Source organism: Thunnus maccoyii, chromosome 2 (genome assembly GCF_910596095.1).
Source record: "Thunnus maccoyii chromosome 2, fThuMac1.1, whole genome shotgun sequence".
Lineage (NCBI taxonomy): Eukaryota > Metazoa > Chordata > Actinopteri > Scombriformes > Scombridae > Thunnus > Thunnus maccoyii.
In genome coordinates, this window is record NC_056534.1 from 12,672,573 (window position 1) to 12,693,703 (window position 21,131).

Genomic DNA, 21,131 nt, shown 5'->3' on the forward strand with positions numbered 1-21,131 from the left:
TATAAAACAGTGATTCTAATAATACTTGTTTGGATTCCTCAACATTTGATCTTAGGACAGTATCCAAAAAATACATCTGATAGACAAGTTAAATTTTTACCTCAAAAAACACTTTTGCTTGTAACTTTCTCTGGGAGTTTCAAATGTGGCTCCTTTTTTGTAAACAAGAAGACAATCTAACAGAGCACAAGCAGAGTGAGTGTAACCACTGTAGCTTGTTTCTAATTGGAAGAATTCAACGTGTTACAACCATCCCATGTTACAACTGTCCCTGGTCTCCCCTATTATCTGTGATAAATACCAATAGAATGGTCAATTTTATTTTATTTTTTTTTGTTCAAAGTATTTCTTCATTTTTTTTATTAGTTTTTTCTTCTTTTTTTGAAATACAGTTTGATATATTTTAACAAAATCCCATCCTGCAAGTAACCCTAGCTTCTTGCACCATTACAAATTTACAACATGACATATCAAATCAATGGTAAGTATGATAAAAGACTAATCAATTTTCTAACTGGTGTTCTATTAGCTGCAATACCAGCGGTGTTAAATGGACTTGGCAGCAAATCAGGTAGGTAGTGAAAGGGCAGCACTTTTTATTGCCGATTTAAGCCGAAACTCAGAACATAACCTGCTCCGGACCAGGTTAAATTTGCAGTATAAGTTACCATGGTGATGTAGCCAGGTGAAAAGAGAGCCATCTTCGTGACATTGAAAACCCTGGCTTTAGGCTCAACACACCTCGCTAACCCACTAATCTTGCTTCGTAGTACACCCCTCAGGGCACATACACTGAGAATGGACTTAAGGAGACGTTTAATATCCAGTTTCTAAATCTTTGAAATTAACAATATTTGCATATTCATAGATTGAGGATTTTTTAATCAGGAAGAAGGAGTAAATGTTATTTCAAGGACTGTCAACAAGGCAACTGAACATTTTTTGTGGAAAAACCATGTCATATACAATTTATTATTCCAAGCGTCAGATTTTTAACATGTCTGAAAACATGTCTGGAGGGGATCTTTAATATGGTGAAACTTTCCCACCTCCGCAGATGAAAGTGAAAACAGCCTCCTAGTGTCAAACTCTGCACATAAATCAGTCTGCACAGTGAAGCTCAAACATCAAAGTTAAGTAACAATAAGAAAACAGAGGGGAAACTTGATGTTGCATTGCATATTACAGGTGTTTCTATATTCCTGGCAACTTTTCATTATATTAGTGTGTGTTGAGCCACAAATTTGCTAAACTTATTTTAGTGTTCCTAGTTATACATTACATTGAATGTTAATGTTCACAATTAGATAACATTGGTAAACAACTTCAAAAAATTAGGATTTGGATGCTACTCCAAAGAGGAAATTAGGAGTTTACGAGTAGCACTTGAACGCAGCACAAGTCCTCGCCTCTTTTGTCGCTGAAAATAGGCCTTAATACTCTTTGACAGTTGGGGATAGTTGGCTCCAGTGGACGGCGTGTCAGGTTGCTGATTTCCCTGGTTTTTACATGGAGCACCTGTGCGTAAAAGTTCTTCAACATCCCGCTGCAGACTCTGGACAACAAGCGCAGTGTGTTTTCTTCCACCTTGTAGTAAACACACCTAAAAGATTATCAGCCAGTTTTTTGGATAGAAACCTAAGAGTGGATTGAACAATGCCCCACATTTAAGAAGCAGTCCGGTTTTTTGTTTTTTTTTATTTTCATGTGGACTACAGTTAACTCTGCCTGCAACAGGAATGGAGAAGTTGCTCCAAATAGCTCCGCACTCTCTGGCTCTGGTGTTGTCGCGGGTTTGCGGAGAGGATAAAGAGGATTCACCGTCATCATCATCATCATCGCAAGCCGTGCTCTCAGTAAAGTTAGAGCATCACGTCGGCTACGAGGTCTTCGCTGACTTTAAAGCCACCAACATGCAGCACTACTGGAACAAGGCGCTGACACACGCGCTGTCGGAGATTTTCTTCCTCGGCTGGATAGATGAGCATGTGCTGCTGATCCAGGGGAAAGAAGTTCACCTTCAAGTCCTCAGGAACGGGTGGACGAGACGGACCCTAAAACCACCACAGGGCTTTGACATCAAGTGCATGGGTGGGTATCCGATATGTATATATTCAGGTAATTAAAAAGTTAAGACAGTTGAGCTGCAATCATAACAACGCTGTAACAATTTACACAGCTGTACACGCCAATAGCTGCCCTGACACTGACACTGGTTGACGTGGAGACACATATAGGTGTGTTTTGGTATTTTGTTCAAGGGTGCAGTAGTGAGAGAGACAAAGCATTGAGGCATCATGAGGTTTCTGTTATTCATATATGTGTAAGCAATGTTTTCCCCTTTTTTGTGCAGTTGTAGGATAGAAGGTGCAATTGCAATAACTAACTAATCAAGGAAATAATCAATAAAACAAAAAATATTCAAGTCCTAGATTTTAAAATAAATAATAAAACTATTTAAAAAGATTAAATTTCCATTCAGTGTTTCATTTAATTAATCAGGATCCCTTTAACTTTATCAAAACAGTGGCTATACCTTTACACACACATACCGCATAAACAGATAACTCAGAACCACATTCCAACACACTATAACACCAACTCACAACATCCAAGTCTTACATAACTGCTCGCCCTTAACATCTATTTATTTGGCCCATGCATTGAAAAGAAAATATGCTTGAAAATATAAAGATCAGCCTTCAGAGACCTGAGAGACTTGTAACTGACTTGCACGTTGCTTATGAACACTTGGGGTTTTACTTTACTGTCTGTCTCACACCTGTTGGTCGGTTTCAGTTTAGGACTACTGTTACTCCTCGTCCATGTAGCTTCTCAGTGTTTGGCGTATCTTCTCATATTTTATGGTGTGCTAAATACCTTTTTGACATGATTTAGCTGCAGTTCGTGGCTCTTCAGAGCTCTGCTGATTTCATACCTCTTTTAGAGCTGGCAAATACTGCTGATTGATAACCAACTCAATATGACCCTCCTTTTTTTTGTAAGTGTGATTTAAAATACTTTTCCCAGAGGTTTTTTTATCTGAAATGATCTACTCCCTCTATGAGTCAATGCTGGATTTCTGCTGGTAGGTTGCATGAAGCCAGTAGAAGCTAGTCTAATGAGAGGAGTTTAGGGAGCATCTCAACCTTCCGACCTAAGCTTCCTCATGCCATATAGGCTTACTCATCCAGATAGAAGATTCAAGACTGAAGCCCAGTTCTTCCACTTCAACATTCCCACACTAAAACTCATCTTCCCCTGACAAGGCTATAATTTTTGTATGTGCCAGGACAGGTTTGGACGACTTGTGGTATTGTCAGCAAGTCTAACCGTTGCACCCTTCACACTGCCCTCAAAAGCTTCTATGCGTGAGTGTGCAAAGGAGAGGGAGGCGTGCAGCTTGCCATAGATGATTTAATTTATGTCCGATTCACAATAGAGCTTCAGACAAAAGAGCTTCAGTGAGCAGCATCAACCTGAAGCAGAGGAAACTGAAAAAGTTATGGAGCAGGTGGGGGGGATGATGTAGACTTAAATTTGTAATACTGTTTGGTCATCACATTGATTGCATGATACCTTTGTATCTAAATAAAAACATGGTTAACATCATTAAACTCACTTGTCACGCATTTGTACTGCAATTTTAAGGAATAAACGTAAAAATATCAGGGTGTTTCCAGTGTTTTATAGCAGAGTTGGGCCACCCATAAACACCTTTATTCTATGAACTAAAGCTTGAACCTACTGAGACAAAGAGCAGAGTGCTGATAGTAAACTGAATATCTTTGGGTTGTGGACTGTTGACTTGGACAAAACAAGACATTTGAGGGCTTGAGCTTTGGAAAACTGATCAACATTTCTCACCATTTCTGATATTAATATCAGCAAAAAATTGAGAAAATAATCGACAGATTAATCAGTAATGAAAACAATCGTTAGTTGCAGCCCTATTGTTACTGCTCTCATCAGCGTCCTCTCCAGTTGTTGCAGGCAGCTGTTTTAAGCAAAAGAGAAGCTCTGATAAACCCACCTGCACAGCAACAAACAGCAGAAAGACAAAATGACTAGCTGGGGAACATAGTCGGATGTTTAAAAACTGGATATTTTCCTTTGAGTTAGAGGTGGAGTTAGAGGAGTTGGTGGAGACCAAAACAGAGCTAGAAGGAGAGCGAAATTTGCACTCAACAGGTTACCAGAAACATGACTCCAAATAAATGCTAATGTTGATCTGCTGGACTAGGCGACTGTTTGCTAACACATTTGCGATAACAGCTTTAAAAGGTGATAATACTTTATGTTACTCTTGTGTTAATGCCTCCAATTGGCCAAAAAACAAACAATTAATGCAGGTTTAGCAGATCATTTTCAGACCTAACTTTGAGATTAGTCACTTAATGTTTATCAGAACTGAACCTGTACGCCCACTGCTGATTGAGCTGTGGATTTTAGTGTGCACTGAACACTCAAACTCCTCTCCAGCTCCTTTTGTGTTATCAGATTTCTACATTGAGCTGCCAGGTGTTGATTGTATTGAATTAAAAAGCTGTAATACTTGAAGCTATGTTGTAGTCCAAAGGTAAATCTTCAACTAGATTGTGATTGTGTGTCAGTCGGTGGTTTGTCTCTCTTTCTGCCCGTCAGAAGAGGTGTCGTAGTTTCAGTAACACTACTGAAGCAAACACTGATAAGCTGTGGAATGTTTGTCTTAAAGCTAATAACTCACCAGACTCTATAATGCTTAAACCAACAGAGCGTATATGTTATAATTTTGAGTCAGTTTTTCACAACTAAACCAGATTAGTAATAATCCATACTGGATAATAACCTGGAAAATCAATTCAGGTCAGGATCAATGATTAGAAGTCATTGTGTTGTTATCAGAATGCATGTAAAAGTGCAGGTGGTTGTGTTTTTCATACTCACCTGTGTGGCCACAATATTATTGAGCAGCGTAATCAATCTTTGGTTTAATAGTAAGCCTTTGTGAATTCGACTAGGAGTTAAATGTTAACTGTTTTGCCTCTTTCAGAGCCCCTGAAACAGCTCAACATGCAAGTTTTTTTTTAAGCTTAAAGCGTCCAGAATTCTCCCGTTTTGTGTTTTAATTCTTATGGAAAATGTCCTACAGAAATGACAATAATATGCAAACCACTGCAGTGTGAGCTGCAAGTATCTGTGTGACTCTTGGTTGTCATGTCAAGATGTCAGATGACAAGTTCAAACAAAGTTCAGACAAATTTTCACCTACAGGCCATTCATTAACTATGTGTGTAGAAGGTATTTGGCATATTGTATGCTTATTAAATGATATGACAATATGATCTTTTACTAACAGGATTTTGACTAACGAATGCATCTGAATAAGTTTTTTATGGACATATCTTTCACTGTAAGAAGGAAACTCAAACACAACCTGTGTTTGATTAGGCATTATTAAGCCTTCAGGATAACAAGGATAGAATAAAATCTCACACCACTTAGAAAATAATTAACAGTCTAAATAACTTGATTATTACAGTTCAGTGAAGTCATTGCATGCATCATGATATTGTTGTGAAATGCATTTTGAAGTCAGAGTTTTAGTGCATTCACTCATATGACTGCTACAGTTTCGCATAAAGCAGATTATCCCACAAAGTGCCTGAGAATGTTTGATCAGGGCTGACAGCCAAAAACGTAGCTGGACTAATACATTTAGACAAAAGTTGTGGATTTTCAGCTGTGTGGTAACAAAATGTTTTTTAATACTGACAATTCAATCTGATTAAGTGAGGGACTTTGTATCCGTTGACTGGCAATAAACAATGGAATGGGAGGCTCTTAAGGAAGGAAAAGTGGAGCATTTGTTCAGGAAAGGACTATTTCACCGCATTCCCTGCTGCACCAGACGCATCCATTGGAAGGAAAGGGAGGGTCGCAGCAGAGAATTGGGGGAAATGTTTGACGCAGCGGAGAGATTTGTTGCCATATATCTTTCTGTCAGATCAGGATGTGGTATGTAGGCTGTTGTGATGGAACATTATTTTGTCTCTTTATTCAATGTCTGGCCTTCTATAGAGTTGAATTTTGAAAGACATGTGTTGTCATAGATGTTCCACTGGAGGGCAGACCACTGGCAAAAATCATCCTGTTTTCAACAAGCCATACATCCTTTAGTGTCTTACAGCTAAATACATAATGGCTAACTACTATCTTAAACAGCAGGATAGTAAATCCTACTATCATTATGTAAATCTAAACACAATACAACATCAGTATCTGTTTCATCTAGGATTTGTCCTGCATGCAGGGCTCATTTAATGGTTCATTGGTTTATTATCGATTTATTGATATCATTAATAAAGAATGCTACATTTCTACTTGGTAATATGTAGCGCGACCCATTAGACACATCCAGTCTACACTAGCTTGGTGTTGTTTTACTCTGAGCTGATGCACAGGATTTTGAGACATACACAGCTGTTAACAGCTTCAATACAATGCAACTTATATCTTGATGACATTTTTAAATAAATATGGATAACAACCTTTTGTCAGATTGACCATAAAGCTTGCTAAACTAGCGAATGGACACTTCAATAATAAAAAACATATTAATCCCCTCTAGAGCTGCAAGTCTTGGCTACATACTATAGTCTTTAGGACGTACAATGTAGTACAAAGTCAAGAAGTTGTGATATGCAGCATAACAAGCTAGCAAAGCTCTGTAAATGGAACCGCATTCCTCTGCATGCACAGTGGCTTCTGCCTAACAAGGAACTACTCTCTGGAGGGTGAAAATGTGATTCAGAGCCGTTTCTAAACAAACTACCGTGACCAAAAACTCTTCATGGCGAAGGAACATGTCACCCAGTGCAACAGTGTGGCTCATTGACATGTTTTTAATAGTTTTTGGACAAGAACAGAGGTCTACAGCACAGAGGAATAAGATTTATCAGACTTTGGAAACACAAACAATACTTGTAAGTAGGATTAGTTCATTGTTGGTTTGGCTCTGCACATGAAATTTGTTGACAATAAGCAAAATATAGAAAATCACCAGCCATACCTGTTAAGCTATTGTGGGGCCCTGGTGCAAGTTGGACCCCTACCGAACACTCTCCTACCAAACTAAAATAATAAAGGTCTTAAAACTAGATTTTGACACAGGGCCCTCCTACTAAAGAGGGTCTTGGGATTAAGTAATATTGCAGGCTCGCCCTTAATTAATATATATTTAAATAATGCAGTTCCTCTAAAAAATAGCAATTAATCAAATCACAAAAAATCATTTGGCATGCAGTAACTGTTTGGCTTTTGGTGAGCTCTGGAGCTCTGGGGCAGTTGCCCGCTGTGCCCGCACCTTGCTGCAAGAAACAATTATTGATTAATTTGATGATAACTGACTAACCAGTGAATTTTTTTCTCCATATAAATGTCAGACAGTAGTGAAAAATGTCCATAATAATTTCCCCGAGTCCAAAGTAACGTCTTCAAATTGCTTTTTTTTATACAACCAACCCAAAGATGTTAAGTTTACCATAATATATGACAAAGAAAAGCATCAACTCCTCACAAGTGAGAGGCATAAACCAGTGAATTGTTGAAAAATGACTGAAACAATTAACAATTATCCTAATGAACTTTATTTTTATTTTATATTTTGTCAATATATTAACTGATTAACCAATAACTCAGCACCAGGCTTTTCCAGGGGAATTCCAGCAATAAATATAAAATCATTGTAGCCACTATAGATATTTTTCAGAAAATTTCTTTCCCCTTAGCTATCAAGACATCCTGCCATTTTTTTTCCCCTCCTCCCAGTCGGTGTAAATGTGTCCTGCAGAGCTCAATTTGTAAAGTGTTGAGGGATCTCACATTTTCAGCAGCGATGCAGGATGTTCTGTCCACATAACAGGACAGTCAGTCCTTGTCTGTGTGCTGTCTGTCTGCTTCTATCTTGAGTAACTGGCTCTTTAAGGGGACAGCACTCAAAGGTAACAGCTATGAGATCATCGGCTTGCGTCGTCATGGCAACAAAGGCTGTTGCAGCACTACTGAGAAATAAAATGGCTGGCGTGGTGTCGCTCCAACCCCACCACCACTCCTCCTACTCCTCCTCCTCCTCCTCCTCCTCCTCCTCCTCACCCCTCCTTCCCTTCCCTTCCTCTCCTCTTTCTCTTTGGTATCAGTGAACTGGAGCAGATTGGTTGTGACACTGTCCCCCTCCACCCGTGCCCCGTCCTGCCCTCTCACTTTGCTCCCTATTCTATCCCTCCAACCGTCCATACACACTCCACACATGTGAGTCAGCAGGAGTCTGAAGTGAGCAGGAGCTGCCACTCTGGACATGATTAAGGTGATGCTTGGGTTTTTCTTTTCTTTCCTTTTCTTTTTTTTTTTTTAGTGGCAGCTCTCACACATTGTAGTTACTGAATCAACCGGTGGAAACACTGATGAGAAAGACATAAATCTCCACCTTTTTTAAAATGATTCTCTTTGGTTGTCAAGTCTTCAGCTTTGGTGTTACTGTCAGGTTAGATACAAAAAGAGGATGGATGGTGGTTTCAGGGGCCCCTCATCCTTCAAGAGGGGAAGGAGGGTGAGGATGGAAATTTAGCCAAAGGTTTAGAGCTCTTGTTATTCCCCGGACATCATCTGAGGGCTAAATATTTTTTATTGTATGTGTGTGTGCGTGTGTGTGTGTGTTTCAGAGCTGTTGATATTTGCTCTCCTCTCTGCCTTATGTATGTCCTCGATCTCTCCCTCTCTCTCTCTCTCTCTCTCTCTCTCTCTCTCTCTCCCTCTCTTGCATCCTCTCCTCCCCTCCCCTCAGCCTCAATCACCCAGACACAGACGCATGCATGCTCACGCAGAATCGCGCGCAGCAGGCGGATGCGCGCATACACACTCTCTTCTCTCTCTCACACACACACACACACACACACACACACACACTCACACATACACACACACACACACACACATACTCACACACCCTTCCTGGAGGTGCTGGGAGCAGCTGCAGCATTAGCGTTGAAAGAGATTCGCCGTTGACTGGAGTTTGCATCCCCCCCTGTTAATGAATGGATGCTACGGCGATCGGCTCGGGAGCTTCTTCCTTTGGATTGCGGGGAACGGTGGATATCTATTCTTGAATTTATTTATTTATTTCTATGCTCTCCATTTTTTTCTCCCCACCCTCTCCTGGTGTGCTGTTGTCGAAAGGACGATGGGGTCTTGTGCTTGATCGGATAAAGATGGAGGTGAACGTGGCGTCTCCGGTGCTTGGCATACTATTGAGGTTTCACTGCCCGTTAGGGTGAATGGAGCTTTTATTTCAGTTTTTTTTTTAAGTGGGCTCTTTTGTTTTCCGGGGATCGGCCGAGCACTCCTGTGGTGAATTGAGCTATTGTCGAAGACTGGGCCTCTTAAGCTTTGAATCTTTGACCATCCATCCATCCCCTACCTTCCTTCCCCTGTTACTTTCTACTCAAAAGGAACAAGCGGATCCCAAAACCTCCACTGAAATCTCTCCTTACCGTCCTCCTTGCTTCCAATGCCCCATTTCCCTCATCTCTACCCCTGCCCCCCCACCTCTCTCCTGCTCCCTCCTCCCACATCAGAGCGGCTACGTAATGTGCCTCCCTACGCATGCAAATGGGGATGCTACAAATGGTGGCTGGGACTGATGCCGATGAAAGGGTGATGCCTCGCGCAATCACCTGCACCTCCACCGCCGCTGCCGTCACTCCAGATCAGCCTGGGAGAGCCCAGCAGCCGATGACAACCACCCACAGTGCGAACACAGTCGTTTGTAGCTTGCTTGTGGATGTAAATGAGACGTGTGGATGTGTGTGAAGGTGCACACTGGTTCCTGCCATGTCTGGTGTGTGATCGCTCTAGCGGGACGTTCTTACTGATGCGGGGGAGGCACTGAGCCTGAGGTTGGTCGACCTCCCCCTGCACCCCCCCTTCCCACTTCCCTCCTTCCTTCCCCTCCTCCCCATTCCTCCCCCCTCCTTATCCCAGAAGCCCCCGGGGTTGAAGGCCACCTGGTTAAAGGGGTGACGATGAAGAAGAACCGTAGCAGCAATCTGCGGCGGGCCTGGCCCAGCTCGGAGCTTACCGAACGCCCGCTGGAGCACAATCTCTCCCGTAGTGAGAAAGACATCCGTGTGCAGAAGCAGCATCTTCCTCCCCCTCCTCCTCCTCATTTCTCTCCGTCCCCGCCAAGTTATCGTGCGCCAGGTGAGTTCTGACACTCCCACCGCTAGTAACTCCACCCTCCCTACACAGAGCTGCTCAAATTTTGGGGGCAAAGGGAAGGGTTCAAACCGGGCAATATTTTCGTGTTATTCCTCCTTTTTTACTCCTCTAATATATCGCATGATGTGAAATTTTAAAAAAAAGAGAAAGTGGAGCAATATTTTGAATTATTTAATCTGAAGCTTTCTTTATCAACCACACATTTGGTTTTAAAATCCATTAAACTGTCTTAGTGGTTCAAATCGCTGTAACTTTATTCACTGACATATTTTCCCATCTGAACCCTATTTAAAAAGTTAAATAAAACCAATGGAAAAACACTGGAAAAAGGCATGTTTTGCTCAATTTAAATGGTTTTTAATGATTTATGGTATTGTCCTGACTGCCTGAAAGTTGAGTGGTTGTTGGTTACATCAGTTGCATCACCTTTGCCCTAAATATTGTGACAAATGATAATTTTGTGTTTGTGGAGATTAAAAAAACACTTCTGGGCCAACTCACCTCATGAACTAACATCCTTACCAAGGAAATCTGATAATTTTACTCCCTTTTATTATAAATATTTGCATTTTTCTGCTGTCTTTCTACAAACTCATTCCCATACATATACACTTGCAAAGGAAAATGTAAAATACTATAAATGCAAAGGACATGGTGATTTATTTTTTTTAGCCAAATCTGCGGCAGATCCAGATTTTCTCGTGTTTACTAAAAACCGAGTAAAGCCTTGTAAAGCCACATAAAGCTTAAGGGGCTGTGATACTAAGCAGAGATAACGTCATCGTGTTGCTTAACTGACCATTCAGCTAAGTGTTAGCACACTGGTGAGGAGGCAGGGCCCTGCACAGATTTCAGCACAGGTGAAAAAATTGTGGACAGCAAAACTTTTAAAACAGTTGTCAATCAGACAACATTGATTTTTTTTAAGGTTACCATGTAGACATCAGGAAACATAATGTCAGATTAAAAAAACAGAATATGGAGGTTTTGGTGTTTAGTTTGTACATCATATCGTGTGATTCTCTATTGATCGCCAGATTTAGGTCAGAGGACAGGGTCAGTTGGGATTCAGCTTGTTGCTTGTACAACCTTTCAGCAGGGCAGATGTTTGCTCTCAGAGGGGCTTGAAGCCGGGCCGCCTGGTTGTAGGATGATCTCACTACTCACGATGCCACACTGCTGACAGCAAAGCCAGCTTAATTCAACAAAGGCAACAGAGAATTTCTGTGTGTAAGCTCTCAATGTGATGTTAAAGTCAGTTATATGTTGTTTTTTACCCACTGAGATGCAGTCAGTGATCATGTAAGCTCCTTTTTCTATTTGTGAGATGTTATGAATTGAATACCGGGTTGAAAAAGATTCAGGTGATCTCATACTACGGTTACGGTTGCTGCAGCAGCTGCCTCGCTTTGCTAACCTACGAGAAACAGGAGGCTAAGGAAGCACAGAGAGGAGGGGTGGAGCCGTTCCAGGCAGCATGCAAACTGCTGCTGTTTGACCATTACATCATAGCTTCACACGCTGCGCCTGCTGTTCATTCATGATCTAACAGTTGTGCTTGTGCCTCCTCCTCCTCCTCCTCCTCCTCCTCCTTCTGCAGGTGACGTGTCTCCGATCAGTATGTCACCTATCAGCCAGTCACAGTTCATCCCGCTGGGGGAGATCTTGTGCCTGGCCATCTCTGCTATGAACTCTGCCCACAAGCCTGTCAACCAGGAGGCTCTGGTGGAGCACCTCACTGCCAGCTTCCCAGGTACACTCATCTGACCTCAGCCCAAACTACGGCTGCAGTAAAGTATGTAGATACAGATTTTTAAATGTGTGGTTGGAAAAATTACAAATTTAGGAAATATTAGGCTAGAGAAAATAAATTAAATATAGTTGTAAATTAAATATATATGTGTGTGTGTCATACTTTGGTTTGTGATCTTTGTAGGCTTTAAATATCTTTAAATATCTATTGAGGACATCCATGACATATTATTAATTGATTAATTAAGAATTGAGATATTTCAACATTTGAGATTTCACAAACAGCATTATAATGTTTCAATAGAACAATTAAATCCAGGTTTATTCTTAAACAATGTTGGACAAGCAGGCCTAAAATGTACTAAACACAGTAATCATCTTCATGTTTTTCAAATTCATCTTTACTTACTACTAAGAGTGGAAAGGAGTTGAACTTATACGTTGCATCATTTCTGTGTAAAAAAAAAATGAACACAAGGGTGATGTAATGTCAGGCAACACAAGGCTTTTCTAGACAAAGGTTATGAATGGTGGACCACTTTTAATGTTGATTTGGAAACGTATTGTAAGCCGAGCTCTTGAGGTGACTGATGGTGCTTTATATCCTGATTAAAATATCCTTAGGACTCATCCTTGAACTAAAATGTTTGGTTTATTTGGCACCATTTATTCTTAGATACAGGTTAATCTTACATTGTGGTTTTTTGTTAATATTAAAATACCCAACTCATGGGTATTCTTTACAAATATACTCAGAGTCTGTGAGTCAATTTATGAAAAGTTAGTTAAGTGAAGGGAAACTGGGAAAAAAAACGCCCCTTTCATATCATGTAAAATGTTGCTAAAGATTTTAAAAGAGGTACGCAAAAAAATACCATTCCATCTTTTTCAGGGTTTTTTTTTTTGAGGATTTAAAAAGTAGAAAAAGTAAAAAAAGGAAAAAAAAAATTTAAAAATATAAAAAGAGAAGGGAACATTTAAATAAACCTATGAACTTCTTATACTATGGGGCCATCTGTACTCAAACCAGACACTGTTCAAACCAACTGAAACTTACTTTAAATATTAGCGAGATCCCAAAATTTCCATAGATGCTGAATATGTCAGGCTGAATTCTCCAAATTCCCATGTTGGAATGGTAAATCCATAAAAACACAGCAGCTTTGGTTTAAAAATTTAACTCAAAGTAGACAGGCAAATGAAGATAGATTTATAATTTATACAGTATGTGATACTGTGATACAGTTTGGAGATTTTATCTATTTCAAAGAAATGTGAAGGGTAATTTAAAGAGAAACAGTTTTTGAGGTTAAACAATACTTCAGTTTAGTCGGTCAACAGAGGGTTTGGAAATGTGTGAATAATCAGTTGTTTGTTGGGATTATTACTATTTGTCTGTTTAGTTAATTCATGTTCTGGTTTTTAGTTATCTAACAACAGCTTTTTTCTACTCTTAAAATTCCAACTGCAGTCAGCCATAATTTCATCATAGCCTGAAAAAAAATCATGAAATAGCTCACATCATTTTCTTCCACCATCTTCCACCGCTAATTTTTTGAAAAACTTTTCTAATGGTTCATCTCACCAAGTGCAAGACAGATCTCTTTTACCGTAAATCTTAAAAAAAAAGTCCCCTATTTGATCTGTTTATGTAATACAATACACAATATTGACATATTGTCTTTACTAAAATTTTATAAAGTTGTGCTTTAACTTCATTAAATATCTGTGTTTCCTGCAGGCGTGCCTACACCCAGCTCGGAGGTTCTGCGACATACCCTGAACATGCTGGTGCGAGAGAGGAAGATCTATCCAACTCCAGAGGGCTACTTCATTGTCACTCCCCAGACCTACTTTATCACTCCCTCCCTCATCAGAACCAACAACAAGTGGTATCACCTGGATGATCGGCTGCAAGAGCGCCAACCGCAACAGCAGCAGCAGCAGCAGCAGCAGCAACCTCAGCAATGCACTTCGCCTCAGTCTGGCAACGTCACACCATCCACACCTGGCTGCTTGAGAGAGAGGCCTGCACGAAAGAATCATAATGACTCATATAATTCCTATCGCGAAGACCCGCCCAGACATCACGCCTCTGCGCTCCAAAGTAAGTCACCAAAGGAGCACAGGGGAGATTCCTATCAAAGTAAACCGCCCAAGGACCACAATGGTGGAGAACCTCCACCGAGCACGTCAGCCAAGGAGCACCGAGGAGAACCGCCGTCATACCCCTATCCCCCTCTCCCCACTTCCCCTCCTGTCCAGCAACCGCCGCCTCAAGAGCCAGCCGATAAGAGCAAAAGCATCACTTCTTTCCCTTATAAAACTGACACTCTGACCAAAAAGAAAGAAGGAAGTGGTGGCAGCGGAAGTGGTGAGAAGCAGTCCAAAAGGTTTGGGCTCAGACTCTTCAGACTGAGTTTCAAGAAGGACAAAATGAGACAGTTGGCCACCTTCTCAGCCCAGTTCCCCCCAGAGGAGTGGCCTCTTCGTGACGAGGATGTGCCAACCACACCCATCCCCCGAGAGGTGGAGATGGAGATTATCCGCCGAATCAACCCAGACCTAACAGTGGAGAATGTGGCAAGGCACACCGCTGTGATGAAGAGGCTGGAGGAAGAGCGTACGCAAAAGAACAAGGCGGGGTCTTCGGCCCAGCACAGTGCACGCAGCAGGAGGGGGAGGGGCCACAGGAGAGCGCCACATGGTAAGTCCCGCTCACACAGCAAACCCCGAACCTCCAGGGGAGACCCGTCCGAGGGTTCAAACTGGGACCTGGTGTTCATGGAAAGGGATTACCGCTTCTTTAGCCACTCGTTAGTCCGCTCGCCTCGGGAGGCCATGTACACCATGGAGCGCAGGCGAAGTGGAGGCGCAGCGTACCTGGTCCATAGTAACCCCAACATTACTGAATCGTACTGCCCTGTTACCCCTGAGTGGGATGTGTCTGGGGAGCTAGCTAAGAGGAGAACGGAGATGCCCTTCCCTGAGCCCTCACGTGGGACGTGCCAGTCCAGAGTGCAAAGAAGTCACAGTCACAATCAGGACAGGAAGTCGCGGCACGAGAGGTCAGATCAAGCTAAAGAACGCTCTCGGTCCATGGACAACTCCCTCAAGGGCCCGACACTGGGGGCGCCAGAAGACTTTGACCCCAGTCTTGAGGAGCGTAGTCATTACTACACTGATGACGGCACCCTGCGGGCCACGCAGAAGTCCTCCCACTACTCAAGGATCATGTTCTCTGCTGCTAAGTTCCACTCTGATTTTAATGTGCCTGATTTGGGGAAAGGGAGTTTGGACGAGTCAAGGATCCGGAGTACGATGGAGAGGAACAAAAGCAGAGACAGCTTGCCAACGTACAATGAGCTAATGGGACTTTCTCCTAAGCCCTCAACAGATGAGTACTTCCAGTGCAATACGTCAAATGAAACAATCCTAACTGCCCCTTCGCCTCAGGCAAAATCAGAATATGACACATTAACCTCATCAGGGGGACTCCGAAAGGGCTCTCCGGCTGACCGCCAAACGCCTCACCTCACCTCTCCTCACACGATGGAGTACAAAGAGGAATTGTCGGCAGCAAAGGGACAGAACGGCTCGGTCCGACTAACGCCAAGCCAGACGCCAGAGCCGGTGCAAAATGCCCGTTTGACGCCACACCAACACAATGTAGATCCTGGAGGGGGAGGAGGTGGTATAGTGATCAAGAGGAAAGAGATCTTCAGCAAGGACACTTTGTTCAAACCTCCACACAATGCCTTGTCCACAGGCTACGTGGACAGCAGCTACACCAAGTCCGGCACATTGCGGAAAGCCTCACATGCCAAATCAACAGAGGCCCTTGACAATCCTGAGCCCCAGCAGCCTTCCAATTCAGCCACTTCCTCAGCGTCACCTGCAGTTTTACAGGGCTGCTTAGAGCCAACAGTCCCCTCAGCCTCCTTTGACTATTATAATGTATCAGATGATGAAGAAGAAGAAGAGGCAGAGGAGGACTCGCACAAAGAGTTGGCGACGGCAGAGGACAACAAAGACCACGGGGAAGGGGGTGGTAACGGTGGAGGCAGTGGTGGCGGCGGGGAGGGAACCATGCAGTGGCTACTGGAGCGGGAGAAGGACCATGATCTGCAGCGGAAACTGGAGACCAATCTGACCTTACTCAGCCCCAAGGAGACCGAGAACAGCAGCAGCCAGAAGTCGGCCCACTCTGCCCGTTTAGACAGCATGGACAGCAGCAGTGTCACGGTGGACAGTGGATTCAACTCCCCTAGGTATGTGCAAAAATGAAGTGTGCATGTGTATTACAATCTAACACTATAAAAACTGTCAGGTTCTAAAATGTTAAGTCTGTGAGTGTGGGAGGGATACTTGGGGAGAACACAGTAGGACTCCAAATATTCCCAAATGTCAGGACTGCTGTTAAACCATATATTGACATATGTGCCCTTTATTGGATAATGTATCTAAGAGTTGAGTGACACACATGGTTGCACTCACATAGCTAAATTAAAGGTGTCATGGTAGTAAATGTACACTTTTAAGTCCAAATAACCTTTTTATTTCGACAAAAAATAATAATCTTTAGTCATCGTCCAGTCTATTTTTTTTCCCGAAGCATACAGCTGCATCTCACAGTCTTCCTCAGTGGAGGAGTGGAGCTTTGGTCACCCCATTTTTGACAGCTTCATGTTCTTATCCATTTTGATCCACCGCTATCACACACTCTCATGAATTTAAACTTTAACAGGCCATGCCACCAAACTGAATTAAATAAATATCACAAAGGACGATAGAGAGGCTGCAACATTGCATTTACAGTCCAATTCAGGTTATGCCTTCATATCTGTATCTATATTTTATCTTTATTTTGAGTGTCAATTTTCTAATATGCTCCAATGGTGCTATCTCATCTCATAAAATGTTGATGAAACTATGAGAAGTACCAGTTTTTCTCCTTTAACAACAGTACAGTGACATTTCTTACAGCAGAATCCGCTCCAAGAATAGACACGTTGTGCTGTGAAGTATCTTTATGCTCACATCTCACTGCATCAGTTTTGACCCTGAACTGTGGAGATGTTCAGGGTCAAAGATGCTAAATATGTAAATTAAAGTGTGTTCATACTTCAGACTTCTACATAACATACATGAAAATAATAAGTAATGTAGTAAATGACATATATTCATGAAATTATAAAAAATATGAATGACATTTAACTCATAAGAATGTTGAGTCCTTACACAAGCTCATATTTATTTTTTTTAATACAAATGTACAATGTAATCATCATTACTGGATGAATCAGCTGTAAACGCTTGTTGCTAAGTTTTTAAAACTTTGTAGAAATATTTGAAAAACAAGATTAGTGCTTTGAGCTAAATGCTAACATGCTCACAGTGACAATGCAAACATGCTGATGTTTAACAGGTATAATATTTAGCATATTCACCATCTTAGTTTAGCCTGTTAGCAGGCTAACATTTGCTAATTAGCACTAAACACAAGGTACAGCTGAAGTTGATGGGAATGTCATTAGTTTAGCAGGTATTTGGTCATAAACTAAAGTAATGGGCAAATTAAAACTTTACCTGCAGTTCGATGAAGATGAGGATCACCACAATCATTAGGATTAGTCCACTGGGTTGGGTGTTGAGATATTTCAGTCTGGACGAAATTTGTGAACCAACTATGGGCGGACACTGACATCCCTAGCATGGCTAAAAATCCTAACACAAGGTCCACATACTAGCCTTTTGCTGAGCTTTCAACTCAACAGTCTTAGTTTAACAATCTCAAGTTGTCACCTGACCAAAGTTTCATACTCCATCCATTGATTATAACTAGTTGAAAGCTCAGGAAGCACTGTAACTAGTAAGTGGATCTTGGTTAGATTTTTCTCATCTCAATTTTGTTCTCTCTTCATTTTTTTCATTTTTTCATTGTGTTGTTTTTACTTTTCTCAGCAACTACAATTCATCTGCTTTTTTCTTTACTAATGTTAGATTATCTATCCTCAGTCTGCAATATATGGCTTAAAACTGTGAATTTTATGTAATCCTCTTTCTCTCTCTATCCTCTTGTCAATTTTTTAATTGGATATTTTATTTCATGATGTATTTTGAAACCAAAAACATGTAACATCATGCTGTCTCTTGTGCAGGACACGTGAAAGCCTTGCATCCAACACATCCAGCATTGTGGAAAGCAATAGACGGCAGAATCCAGCACTGAGCCCTGGCCACATTGGCACCAGTAGTATCGGACTGCCATTCAGCTTTCGCGCCATCCCGGAACCCCCCACCACGCAGCCTGAGAAACTCCAGAAGTCATCGAACTGCCTGGCCTCCATCACCAGCGTCTGACAGGCAGCACAGACTGAGACCATTGAAGGTGGTGGAGGAGAGAGGACGTGAGGTGTTTCACCATTTTGACCCTCACTTTCCTCAACCAATACACACGCATACACACACACACACATCTTCAGACTCCTGAGAATCCATTTACTGGGACTGTTACAAAAACAGGCATGGCTTCAAGAGACTGTTCCCACAGCTTCAAGAACTTTACTGCAAAAAAGAGAAGAAAAACAAGAGAATATCAAGACCACTGTAGGTGAAGAAACCTACCTGAAGTACTTTGATTTTGGTGACATGGACTCTAGTTTGGCTTATATCAAGATTCTTGATTATTGGTATTGGAAAGTAGTAGACTATAGGATTCAAGTTACATTTGGAAATATCAAAAACTTTTTATATTACTTAACAATACATGTCCAATTAAATGTTCTCCTTCCTGAAATAGCGTCGGTTCTTCAGGACGATTCAATGTATCAGCACAATGTCGAGACAATAAACATTGATCCTGAGAACAACGAATGAAAGATATAAAAACATAAATCAGCTCAGATTTGTGTACCGCAATGCAAATGATGTATGTATACTCGATACTTTTGATATCCTAATTATTATAATGGTGGTATTAAAGATGCTATGTGACCAAAATGAGCTGCACCTCATCCATCACATATACACTACAGAACACTGAAGGTACTTCACAAAACAATCGATGTTCATTTAGTAGCTGCTGTGGAGCTTTTGGTTGTATCACATGATCTTCCTCAGCAGATGGAGTTTGCTCAGTTAAAATGTCCATTTATTTGAGCACTTTAACGACGTTTATTGTCCAGGTTAGATTCAAAGTTAAGATTGAAACTTCATTTTTGACCTTGGAAACAGCAGTTGACAAAATAATCTCACCACCACGTTCATTTAGTAGCTGCTCTGGAGCTTTCAGTTGTATCGCATGATCTTCTTCAGCAGATTGAGTTTGCCCAGTTCAAATTTCCATTTATTTGAGCACTTACAGGACTTTTTTCATCCATGTTAGCTGAAAGGTTGAGATTGAAACTTCATTCTTCACCATGGAAACAGCAGTTATGAAAACAATTGTACCACAAGTTCCATTAAGTAGCTCTTCTGGAGCTTTCAGTCATATGACATGATCCTCCTCAGCAGACTGAGTTTGCCCAGTTGTCATGGAATTGTAGATATTGTGGTGAGATTGTTTTGTCGACTAGTGTTTCCAAGGTCAACTTTTAATCTCATTACATGTACTTTTTTTATAAAGAGGAATTGACTTTAACATTTTAACAGGTTCCTGGAGTCTCAAGAGTGGGATTATAGAATAGTTTGGGTTTATGTTGGTAATTCTGACCTTTTCGCTTTTCTTTTATTTCTGTTATTTTTCCTTGTGTTCCAGTTTTCACCTCACTGCTTCCTGAAGGTATACACGTGGTGCACTGTGGAAAATGTAGGCAGAATGACAGATAGTGTGAATACAGCTGCTACAATGTCATTAGACTCAACTGTCATAGATGTTAAAATGGTCAGTTCACCCAGATTCCAGCATTTTCTATTTTCAGAAGAAATGGTTTTTCGATTACAAAATGTTGATAGTGCAGTATGTATCATCCAAGAGTAAGGAGGACATTGTTTCTGGAAGTTTTTTAAATGTTGTTTTCCAATGCATGTTGTTACAAACTTGGATCAGGCTTGTAACAAGAGATGGAGTCCACACACACACACAAAGGGTTCTAATGCTAATTAAGTTTATTTCACTAATAAGGTAGAGTGTGGGGATATGGAAGGAGTGAGTGGTGTAAAGCATTTCCGGATGAGTGGAGGTATGTGTGTAGTGTTGTATATGTGGTGCAAAGCAAAAGGAACTACAGAGTTGTGGAGAACATGAGATGATTTTGAGGCTGCCTGGCAAGAGTAAATCTTCATACGTGTACAAATAAGACTTCAGGTACTGATACATAGAAGCAGGAACAGTGATGACTTTATAATGAAAAGTGTTTACTGGTTGCATGATTTCTTCATGAGTCACTTGCAAAAAAAAAGCTCTGCAGGGGTTCATCAGGTTCTCTGAATTTAAAAAAAGACATTCTTAAAAATACATTTCACATTGCTCCTGCTCCTATAAGAGTGAATGCCTGAAGTTTGCTTTTTTGTACATGTCAGTGCTTTGAGCTGCACAAATAAAGTTCTATACTCAGCAAATGAAACCAAAACTGTCTGCATGGATAGATACTATCATGTGTAAGAAAATATATTTTCTTGTAATTTGGGGGAACTGACCTATAAGCGTGGTCTAGTATTGGTATAGTAATAGTTGCAGGCTGACTGCAGTGCTGTGGATGAACTGTGGGTGGAGACAAAGTAAAAACACAGGAGCAGATCTAACACTGCTGCTGCTTCACAGGGTCAGACACCATTGTGAAACAGGCTGACCCAGTTCCACATAAAGTGTTAATTCTTCTAATAAAGTTCACAGTGCAAGCAGATTTTGCACAACATAGCCTTGTTCTCACAGTAAAAGCTCAAATTACCAGTATTATTTCACCGTAAAACAAGTATTTATGAATTTTACACATGTTCAATCAGTGTTCTGTAAGCTCATACTCTTGTAAACCTACAACCATTCTTTTTGATGTAAAACCCTTATAAATTAGTGAAATGATTGTAGCAACATTTCAGTGCACTGACCTTTGAAAAGCTCAAACCGGACGCCCTCTAGTGGGTAACTGGTAATATATCAGTGGCAGACAACAGCTGGGGTGTGT

General features: G+C 41.2%; 1 protein-coding gene across 2 annotated transcripts; it reads left to right on the top strand.

Moving 5' to 3' along the window:
• The first annotated feature begins 893 nt into the window (after positions 1-893).
• stox2a (storkhead box 2a) lies at positions 894-20,492 on the top strand. Of its 2 annotated transcripts, XM_042398893.1 has the most exons (5): positions 2,021-2,091; positions 8,822-10,236; positions 11,855-12,007; positions 13,748-16,277; positions 18,168-20,492. In XM_042398893.1, exons 2-5 carry the CDS (start codon positions 10,059-10,061, stop codon positions 18,367-18,369), a joined length of 3,063 nt encoding a protein of 1,020 aa, XP_042254827.1. In that variant the 5' UTR covers positions 2,021-2,091; positions 8,822-10,058; the 3' UTR covers positions 18,370-20,492. The 2 variants fall into 2 exon arrangements, with proteins under 2 accessions (XP_042254821.1, XP_042254827.1); XM_042398887.1 differs by lacking the exon at positions 8,822-10,236 and having other exon boundaries at positions 894-2,091; positions 18,168-20,490.
• Positions 20,493-21,131: the final 639 nt, after the last annotated feature.